The 11,133-nt window shown below is 42.6% G+C and overlaps 1 protein-coding gene across 1 annotated transcript in view; it reads left to right on the top strand.

Annotated features, from left to right (window-relative positions):
- RALGAPA2 (Ral GTPase activating protein, alpha subunit 2 (catalytic)) overlaps nucleotides 1–2,368 on the top strand; it is a gene marked incomplete at its 5' end in the record, with an annotated part of 70,978 nt that extends 68,610 nt beyond the window's left edge. Inside the window, 1 exon segment of the mRNA XM_010080915.1 lies at nucleotides 2,189–2,368. Coding sequence (XP_010079217.1) covers nucleotides 2,189–2,368 — 180 coding nt within the window.
- Between the last annotated feature and the right edge of the window lie 8,765 nt (nucleotides 2,369–11,133).

Here is an 11,133-nt window from a genome sequence, read left to right as displayed (position 1 = left end):
AGGTCTCCTGAGGGTTAGCCCTGCGCATCGCAGAGCTAGCAACCAGGTTGGGGAAACTCTGCTCTTCCTTCTGGGTTCACGTGGGTTGTGCTTGGTTTACTTTGGGAGTGTGAAATGAGTCGCCCTCACACAAAGTCCCTTCCTTCCTTTGCATTATTTTCTTTTTCCATCTGGCAGCGTGTGCCAGCTTCGGGTCGTGACAAATGTGTGCTCTTTGACAAAACGTGTGCCGAGGACACAGTGCGTGAAATGATCTCTCTTTATTTTAAACGTGCTTGAAAAAGCGTGTTTCCCAGTCCCAGCAGAGTCACTCCACAAAGCACCCCCTGCACTGTTGTCTCTGCAGGGAGGGGACAGGCTACAGGGATGCTACGGAGAGCTCTCTGTTTTTAGGGTTCAGCTTGAATTAGCTTATTTTTCTGTTTAAAATAAATTTTATAGTACAGAAAAGTATGATTTATTGGAGTATGACTGTTAAACTTTCAGAGGAAACAATTATTGAACTTTTTGTTTTAAAATGTCCCATTGGAGATATTTTTGATAAATTTGCTGGAGAGTGCCCACTGAAAGATTTTTTTTTTTAAATGTGAGCGTATGTATCTATGTGTATGTATTTATATCCACACGTATAAGGTGTATAAAATGTACATACTTTGTCTATATTTTAAGTATATAAATTCTGTAATACACTGTTAAGAAGATCAGCCACACTCCCTAGACTCCAGGTGGTTTTGAAACGGTGCAGCAAAGTCCTGTGAGCAAAAATGGCTTGTCAAAGGGCCTGACAATGGATTTCCTGGGCAGTAGCATATGGAAGTGCTAATATCTGGTACTTGTATTTGGTGTCGTTCTACTACTAGTATGTACTTAACCTCCTTATTTGTACTTACATAAAAATGTAGTTTTACATTTATTTCTCCTTTGGTCAATGCTTGTCAAAAGAGTATGTGTTAAAAACTTCACTTGGGAATGTCACCTTTCTTTCCAACTGTCTCAATAGTAATGCTAGCATGAAAAAAAAAAGGGCAAAACCACTATGGAAACATTTTACACTAGTTTATTTTTTTGGGGAGCAGGTACTTATTTTAAGTGAAGGAATGACAAAATAACTGTGTGAAAAGACAACTGTCATTTGCAGATGTTATATTAAAACCAAATTTCTTCTGTAATTCATTGCCACTTCTAATTAGAGGAATTCCCTAGATGCAGGGGATTTATATTATTCCCTTTGTCCATTTATTGAATGACTGTCACAGTCACCCACAAGCAGTTGCAGAAGAATAATAGAGGGTATTTATTTATGTGATAAGCCTCTGTACAGATGGAAAAAATCCATAGCTTAAATATTGATAATTGCTGCTAGCTTCTGCTGAGGGTTTTGGTTGGCTAGTAGTTTTTTTTTTTTGTTTGTTTTTTTTTTTCATTTTGAGCTTGTGAGAAGGAAATTAGTTTGACTAGTTGTAAATACTAAAATGTATTAAATATTTACATATTAGAATTTTCTGGGTTTGACGTGGCAATTCTGTGATGTGTATGCAATTCCAGATATTTTTCACTTGTATAAAGTGTCTCTTTTACATGGTGTGGCCTTTGTCTGAGGAGCCATATGTCACCAAGTGACCCTATGTGGTGGCTTCCTCTGGAGGTGCCCCTGAAGGAACAGCGGTTTAACACCTTGACGTGCTGTGCTGGGGTAGACCTGTTTGTGCCTGTCCCAGCCGTGGTGACGGGGGACTGCCTCTGAGCAGTGGTAGTTCTTTGCCATCTCCTCTGCTTCCTACAGACCTCGTTATCTTGGATCAGTTCAATTTTTTTTTCCTTGAGTGAAGTCCATGGTGGCATGGAAGGAGTTGACAGAGAATTACTGAAACAAATACTTCTTTGCAAAAACTCCTGCCAATGTGGGATTCAGCCAGTGAATTAGGGTGTCCTGTTGAGTTGCAACACTGAAAACATCTCTTAATATCTACTCAAAATGAAATGTAGTCAAATTTTGTTCATATGCATAACAGCTCATGTTGACCCAGTTGAATATTCTGTGAATCGTGCATATACATGTAAAGTATACTGAACTGATGGTCATTATGGAAGTTTTTTAACCTTTAAATAAGCTCCCATGCTCTACACTAACCTTTTGGCTTCCATTGGCTTGGCTTTACATGCATTGTTTTTATTTTGGGGTCCACAGGTGCCATTTTTCGGTCCTCTCTTCGATGGAGCAATCGTGACTGCAAAGCTGCTGCCAAGCCTCATATGTGCCACGTGCATCAATGCCAGCAGAGCCGTCAAGTCGCTCATCCCGCTCTACCAGAACTTGTATCCTTTCCTCCCACTGGGGCAAGGCTCCCTTGTAGGGTTCTTACTTTGAATGTTCTTCGGCAAGGAGGTAAGCTTTAATGAAAATCCTTCCCATTTGATTTTATTGGAAAAGGTCAAAGCTTTCCTCACGTTGTGCAAAGTGTTTTCAGTCGTTCATGCCCAGTTGCCATCCAGTGTTTTAAAAATTAGATCATAGCATCCCGAGAGTGTTCTCACCAGCAGCTTCAGACAGCCTCCCTGGTGATGCACTTGGATGTAACACTGATTCTTTGAACTGTAAGTAATGATAATACTCACATTTTCTTTCATGCTGGTAGAAGTTATCTGCAGTGTATATTACACTGATATACAGAGCTCAGTTGTATTTGTGTCTTATTCAAAAAAGTAGTCTGATTGATTTTACTTGGACTCATTAGATTAATGAGACAGATGGGATTTGGCCTCAGATACGGATGTTTCAGTTCCCGAATTGCAGTTTTGTTCCAGCCACGTCCGTATCTGGGCATTTTCAGAACATATTTTCTAACAGTTGCTGGAAGATCACTAGATGGTATGCTTCTCTGTTACGGAAATTGTAGCATAGGCTTTTATTCTTGTGTGATACGCAGGCTAACATCATTCTTACTGGTTTTCACCTATTGTAGGATTTTCTCGTAGTGCCATAGTTATGCTAGAAATGCTTGTTTTGTTAATCGTATCACTTATCTTAGGGCCAAAACTCACTGCACTTCATTTTCTTTGGGAAGCTTTTGATTTGATTATTTTTCTAACCATATGACTTTGAGAGAGTTTGGAAATTAGATGTTTTGATCTTTAAAAGAACATTGATTAGTTTGAGACACACATTTTTAAAACACAAAATATCCTCAAAATACTGTTTTTTTTCCGAAAGGCTAAATTTTACCCAGTGTACTTTGCAAAAGTCATCAGAAATTAAAAGTAGCGTTGTGGTTAAACAAATTTGTACTTTACCTTCATTGTGTACTCGTTTGAAAACAGAGACAGTGGGTGGTTGTTGCGTAAGCAGTTGAATGCAGTACATCAGCTGCAAAACCATGGCAGTACTGACCAGATGATTCAGAACTTGCCAGGTTTTCCACTTCTGTTTCAGGAGAGAAATCTATGCAATTACTAAAATTCTCCTGTGCAGAATTTAGTTTAATCCATCTGCTTTTATAGTCAATGTGTAACAACAAAATAGCAGTGCAGTAAATCCAAATGAGGAACAGCAGCTACTGGCATGAAGAGATCCTGTTGCCTCTTACTGCTGTCCCACCACCTCGCTCTCGGTTGGGCTCCTCTGATTCCCGATCCTGCTCACCTTTTGTGAGTGAACAGCGCTCACCAGGCTGCTGTGCTCCTGCTTACCAACAGGGTCCCTCCGAGTCGCTCCCTGTCCCCAGGGAAAGACGAGCAGCACAGATATGACGGCACATGCCACTTCTGGCATATGTTTGAGGTCTAGCTGAAGCAGCACCTGTCCCCAGATTCTTTTCTTCCTTTTTTTTGTGTCTACTTTTGTACCAACGATATCTGTAGTCACTCAACTGCCACTTGTCTGTTTGATAAATAGAAGTGAACTGAGAAACTTTGAAATTGGAATGATAATGTGGTGGGAAGATCCCATCAGGATGACGCTGGAGTGGGAAAGAACGCTATCCGTAACGTTTACTATAGATAGTGAAACACTTTCAGATACACTAAAACTCTTCATGAGGCAGAAATGGGAGTGTAAAGGTGTAGGTGTGTCGAGGTGGTGCTCACACCTGTTTGGTGCAGTGACACTGCTTTGTCACTCCCAAAGGGCACATGCACAGTGTGTGACTTTGCTCTGGTGTTTGCTTTGCTAATGGCTACGAGGAGAGCAGGAGGAAAGCAGACCCAGCAGCTTCAACAGTGAGAGTTTAGTAGCTTTGTCAGACAGGAGGTAAAATAACTCAAAGGTGAAATAACTCAAAAAATGTCAGTAGAAGGGAGAAATGAAAAGCAATAGTGGTGGAAAAGTAGCAGGCGATGTTTGGCAGCACATTAGATGTACCCTTGCAGTTTGGGTGAGTGCAGAAAAGCTCACGTAAGGCAGAGCTGAGGAGTGATCTGCCGCTTCTGTTGGTTACACGGGTCGTGTTAGAAGTCAGCATCCATAATAAGGGTTAGTAGCAAAGAATTTTCTCCATTCAAGTGTGGCTAGAAATTGATCAAATGCTTCCTCTGGTGTAATGGTTCAGTGGCGGTAAGGCACTGAGTCCATGGTGCTGCTCGTGTTGGAGCGGCAGGGTGTGAAATGCCTGCGGGGACCCCGCTCCAGCCGGAGCAGAGCCCTTCTCCCCCCCGTCCCGCTTTGCGAGGGGCGAGGGGCGCGAGCTGGTCGTGGTGCCTGCGGGAAGCACTGCCAGCGCGGGGTCGTGTGCCGAGGAGCTGGGGCAGCATCTTGCCAGTAGCGACAGCTGAAGTCACTTGTTGGAAAGTCTGTAAACTCCGGTTACAGCTGCACTTGTCAGGGGCTTTAAGGGAAGTGTAATCAGCCACAGGGATTAATTTGCATCTCAATTAGGAAAGAGTCAGGAGGAAGCATAGGGTCTGTTGCTGGAAGGTTGTGGAAGAAATCTCATCAGGCACAAAAGGCTTCCAAGTCTCGGTGCTTCAGCAAGTGGAGGACAATATCCGAGTCCGGTTTCCATGGGGACCAGGACGACAGAGCCACGAGAGAACCTCGCTGTGCACTGTAATCGCTTGGTCATGATGACACAAATTCCGCTGTCGTACCCAAATACATTTTTCTGTTGGAAATCTCTTTGAAAATGAGGAAGGTAACTATGGCAGACCACATCAGATTCTTTTTTTAATCTGTTTTTTTATGTTTGTGTAACTGTTTCTGTTTTAGGGAGCTCATTAGGGTGAGATAAATACTCATTAGAAAATAATTAATTTAAACTTTAGTTTAAAGCTATTCTGGCTCCAGGTTCTTTGTATGGATCAAATGGTGTGCGATGGCATTACACATGAGCAAAGGCAGAGCAGTTAACACATAGCTCAGTTGTCTCTGTAGCTGCTGCAATGTTTACATGGTCACGGATGACTATACGTTAGTATATGTTAAAAATAGCCATTTTTTCAGGAGTGCATTCATTCTTGGGGCAATGAAGCATTGAGGCTGAGTGGCTGCAGACCATGCTAATTGGTGCTTTCACCATCCTTAAATAACTGTTGAGTGCGAGGTAATGTGTTTCAGCAGCCTCACCAGTCTGCTTTTGCAGGCAATAATTTTTATTTTAAATATGCCAGTGTATTTTACAGAGATCATAGAAGGGCTAGGGTTGGAAAGGACCTTAAAGATCAATCATAAACAATAAGGTGGCTTAAATTATAGAAGGGCAAGGAAGAATAATATTTAAACTTACTAAAATTGTTGTATAAAAATGTATATATTTCTGCAAGTTTTTGAGAGCATTAAAGCCACCTTTTTGTGCACTGGGGGAAGGAAGGAACAACTAATCTCACAGATGAATAATTATATATCAAAACTCAAGTTCCTCTTAATTAAGCCCAGTTAAAGCAGAGGTTGCTAATTGTCAGTATTTAAGAGTAATGTCAGTCTATACACAGGATGCCTTAGGCGATGAGAGCATCAGTGCATTTGGTAATTTGGTGCTTTGGTGATTGTGATTGGGGTGGGCAGGACCCCCTGAGCAAGGGTCTCTTCTGGTTCCAATAATATTGAATATTTCAAAGAAATGGTAGAGGTGATGATATAAAACTGTATCTGTGCTGTCTTCCAGCTTACATGGAATTAGTTGTGTGCTGGAAAGAATTTTTCAGCGCTTGTACATTCTGGAGTCCCAGTCGTCCTAAGCTGCAGTAGCGCACGTCTCTGGTCTTGCCCGTAGAGATGAAGACTGAGAGGGAAAACCAGGGTTAGTGTTTAAGTCTTTATTATGGGTCTGATTTACAGCTGCTGCTTAAGCTGAGGTGCTAGTAAACCTCCAAAACTGGAAATGTAACTGAGTCTGTAGGTGTCAGGCGCTTGGTTCGTCTCCAAAAAGACTTTGGGATCTGGGGATGATGATGTCTGAGCAAAAAGCTCCCCTCAGAATGCATAAGGAAAGGCGGTTTTGACCACCTAGAGTACAGATTCTTTTTCAAAATGGAGTTATTTCCTTGCTCCTTGAATTAAATTGCTCTTGTTTAGAGATTTGTAAGCTGGTCTCAGGTTTTACTTGTGAAATTTCATAGTCAGGGTGCTGCTTCTTTCCCATCTCACATGTTTCACAATAACAATAGAGGTAAACATCCTGGATTCTCAGATCTTCTGTCATCTTCTTAAAAAAAAAAAGTGTAATGCAGAATTATCTTTGCAATTAAAACAGCTGTTCTTTAAGTTGCATTGACTGAAAGATTGTACCAGACCTGGTTTGTTTTAGAAAAATGTATAAGTGTAAGGTGGAGCGATGGTTTTTGAGCCTTTTCGCCCACTTCTTAACTGGAAAGAGAAGCTTCTCAGGGTTTGAAAAATGGCCACAGTGATGAAGAGGAATTGCTGTCATGATCTGTGAATGGCCCCATGGACCTGAATGTAAGTGCCCATATCTCTATTTCTACTCTTCTACTGAAAAAAACTTATTTTTAATTGAAACTTTGATATTATTTGCAGTATCTTACCACTTTCTTTTCTCCACCATTGCTACTAACTGTCACACCTGCAGTGCTACCTGCTCTCACCAACTGGATTTGAAGAAAAGCAGGAGTGATTGTGACATGTCTGAAATGTTACCCTGGCTTCAACCAGCTTTTTGTAAGCAACCTACTGGAGGGTGTAACGTGTCCCGATGTGCAAGAACCAGTTGGCTTCTTTCCTGCATTCTTCGTTGTTTTTTCTTAAGTCTTTGAATTATTTTCTTAGCAATTTAAGCTGCGCATATCTTCCTGTGAATGGGTAAATAGGGAGTTAGTTCCTGTTGGGGTTTATTGAGAGTTAACTTGTTTATTATAAAGTTATCTTTTTAAGCAATCTCACTCTTAGGATAAACTGGTTTGGTTTTATGGAAAGCAAAGGGGTTTGTTGTCACTCTGCCTGTCCATTCCTGCATATTTTTCATACTCTTCTATAGCATCTTGATTCAGTACAGTGCTGTGTTACTCTGCAGGGGAAGGAGAAACAACTGATGGGGGCGGGCATGCAGGCTCCTTTCTGTAAGCCACTATTTTTGCCATCAAAACTGTCCATTTCAGGTGGCTGTGCAAGTGCTCTTGGAGATGTAATCCTAACAAATCTCTGCTATGAGCTGTGCTGCTTCTGCCTTTTTCATTAATATAATTAGAATTATGTAAGGACTGACCTAAATTTTTTTAGTCTGGTAAGAAGAAAAAAATTACCACAGTGACAGGTTGTGGTATTGTTTCCAAAGTTGTTTACATTATTGCTCATTCAAAGAGAAAACCTGAAAGTAAAAGAGTTTTAAGTTGCTCTGAAGTTTATCGTGGATGTTCATAGTACTTTGCTGCAGCGTAACGCATCTGTGCATTAGGCGCTGAAGGTGCCTGTGTGTTGGAACAAACAGAAAAGAGCACGACGAGGATGCATACACTTCACATGAGACCTGAGCACTGGATGTCACCATTTCCCTGCTTAGGACTTGCAGTCCTGTTTGTGGGCCAGAAGAAAGCACAGCCCTTACTTTGGAGAAGTAATTGGATACACGAATAACTCTTGAAGTTTCATCCATGGTAATGAATCTGGCATGCCTGCTTAACCGTACCGAACAAGTAGTTCACTAGGATCAAACCCAAAGACTATATAAATACATCACAAAAAAAGCTGTCCATAACTGTAATTCATTGTGTTGCATCCAGATATCAGCACATCCACTAGACATTAGCATGTCATGTCTGGAATCAAGAACACAAAGCAAAGAATATCAGCTTCATGTTCTGAAGGAATTCCTTTTGTTGGTTTAAGCCAATTTCTGATTAACTTAATGTAGAGCGACTGATCTGGTTACCTGTGTTATCAGAGACGAAAAAAGAAAGAGTTTTGCTATGATGGAGTTAATTGTGTGAATGGCTGTCATGTTTTGTAGGTGCGTGTAGTGTCAGATGCCTGAAAACACATTCTGCATGCCTTTCAGACTGCTTTGTTGAGCTTCATTTGGAACTCTGCTGTGGTTATAAAGGGGTGTTTGATCGTACTGTGAAAGTAAAATAGAAAGACTGTTACTCTTTTTAGAGAAGGGTTAACAGTTTGTTCCCTTTATTTCATCCAGAGAAGTTATGCCCTCGAGCTGTATAGATGCTGTTAGAAATTGCTATGAAATTCTAAAGCATGTGTCACAGGAGCTGTGACAATTTATATGACGTGGCATCTGACAGTTTTCTGCCGAAGTGATCAGTTCTGTCTCACAGGAGTCTGTCTGCAGTCAGTCCTCCGCTGCTTTGTCTGTGGAGAGCAGCAGGTTTCACTTGCTGTCCTTCACTTTTCTGGCGGTTGCTGTGCCCAGCCCTCGTGCGAGGTTGGAGTTTCAGACAGAAGCGCTGGGTCCCGTTGCGGCGGTCTGAGGGATGCTGATGAACGTGGTGGTGGCTGTGCGGGGTGGTGTAAAGCAGCGCTGACCTTCATTCTGCAGCGCTGTTCCCCGCTGGAGCGGATCGATGGCCGGGCTGTCTGTCTCTGCGGCTGCCTTCCCTCCTCGCAGCAAGAACCTTCTCCAGGCAGCGATCGATGCCTCTAATCTGCTCCAGCCTGTAATAAGTCATGCGAGGCAAAGCTTTTAGGTGGCATTACATGGGATTGTGGAGGAGGCTCTTCAGCTCTTATTCACAATGCTCTTCATAGACTCGCAGAGAAATCTACTGCATCCCGCTTGTGCATATATCAAGAGTAGATAATGCTGCTGCGGATTTTAACTTCACATGGTGCTGAACGGTGTATGGATACAGCAGTTTTAAATTTCTGTATTTTTGTGCGTGCAGCTGTACTTACCTGTCCCTGCTCGTGGTCCCTTGCTCTGTGTCTTGCATACGCGTTGCTGTGAGCTGCTGGAGAGCCTCACCGTTGTACAGAGGGCAAGGCAGGCAGCAGGGAAGTTTGCATGTTAACAATACAGTTTATTTTTCTGCTATAAGATGAGGCATCATTATTCTTCTCCACAGCTGGAAGCTGTAAAGATCGCTGAGGGCTGTTGAGAGAGTCCCAAGCTAATTCTGTAGCAGAGTTTTAGACAGCACTAGCTGCTGGCCCTCCTGACGGTGATCTCTGTAAGAGTAAATAAACCCCAACAGCTCTAAAGGCTTTATTTGTAAGTGATTTTATGGGTAGTTCCAGAAATGAACCTGTGCTTAAGTTAAAATTAAAAGTGAATTCACTGTGGTGATAAATGTCAGAAATAAGATTAAAAAAAAAACCAAACACTAAACCCAAACTCAGCTTTGGATTTGTTAAGTGATGTACCTGTGCACTGATTGAAAACAAGCTTTCTGAAATACACAGCCATACCTCTTCAGCCCCTAGCAGAGACTGGAAAGTCATGATCTTGCTGGAAATAGTGTAGGAAATAAATAAAGCATGAGCAGCAGATCAGGGCTGGGAGTTGGGCATTCGAATCCTGTCTCTCCTCTGCTGCGGAGAAGCTGCTGCTTTGAACGAAACACTTGGTTTCTTTATTGCATTTCTTCACTGGTAATATTTCACTTGTTCATGATGAATTTTGCAGGGAACTGGGATTTTTCTTTAAGTGTTGCTTTAATCTTGTGTCCTAGCACTGAACTGAACTTGAGTTATGCAAAAGGGTTCATGTACCACTGCTGCTCTTAAGATGCTGGGAGTGATGTTTATCCAGTTTAAATCTTTAAAAGCACAGTATAGTTCCTCCCCTATTCACAAGCCAAATGCGATAGACGTCTCTGCCCGTCTGCGAAGAGCACCATGAGCGAGGGCTGGAGCGGGCAGTGTGCAGGTTCGGAGGTTTGCCCTACCCGAAGGTTTCCCTGGAGGTCCGTGATGGAAGGCTGCCTTCAGTACTTGCTGTAGCAAACATCGAGGCAGCGTGGGGTGGGCTTTTGGTTTGTCACTAACCAGTAAATGTACCTTGCGCACTAAGGTGTGAACTCAAGCTCCCACTCTCTTCACGTCAGATGTACAGAGGTCCCCACGCCTGTTGCTGGGTGTTTTGTGTCTTCTGGTGTATTAGACAAGGCACCTCTGACTTGTGGTGAATGAGAGGCTTTCTTCACTGTTTGACAGAAGCAAAATTGATATGTTCAGGTTACTGCTAAGTGCTGTTCAATCTTACAGGGTTTTTTGGTGGGGTTTTTTTACTTATACATCAGATGACTTAAAGGGGTTTGTGTTCTCTGTGTTTTCAAAGTAAGTTTTGATGTTGTTGCTGTTCTGCCCCTATTAACTTTGAAGGGATTTGTGTAGCCAAAACCTCCATTGCATCGTTTGGAAACTGGCTTCTCAACACTCACTTGCACTTGGGGTTTCCGAGGGTTATTTTTGTTTGGCTTTTGTCACAAATGGGTAAGGGGAAAAAATATATTTTTATGAATGGGCTTTAATTCAGGCTGTGCAATCCTTGCGTGGATAAAACAAGGATTGGCTTTGGCGTGAGTCTCACCTGACGGAGGGTTGTCGCCGTGGCCCGCCTGCTGCGTTGCTGGCAAGAATAAAGATGACGGCTGTATCTGGGCAGAGCGAGGCGCCCGGCCTCCAGCCCTTGCTGTGGCCCTGGGAGCAGCGGCAGTGCGGTTCCGAGGAGCTGGCTAAAAACCTCCAAAATCTGGGCCGCGCTGGGGTCGATCCCCTCTGCGGCGGGCTTTGTG

Source organism: Pterocles gutturalis, unplaced genomic scaffold, assembly GCF_000699245.1.
Source record: "Pterocles gutturalis isolate BGI_N339 unplaced genomic scaffold, ASM69924v1 scaffold48784, whole genome shotgun sequence".
Classification (NCBI taxonomy): Eukaryota; Metazoa; Chordata; class Aves; order Pterocliformes; family Pteroclidae; genus Pterocles; species Pterocles gutturalis.
This window is presented reverse-complemented; position numbering and strand designations above follow the sequence as displayed.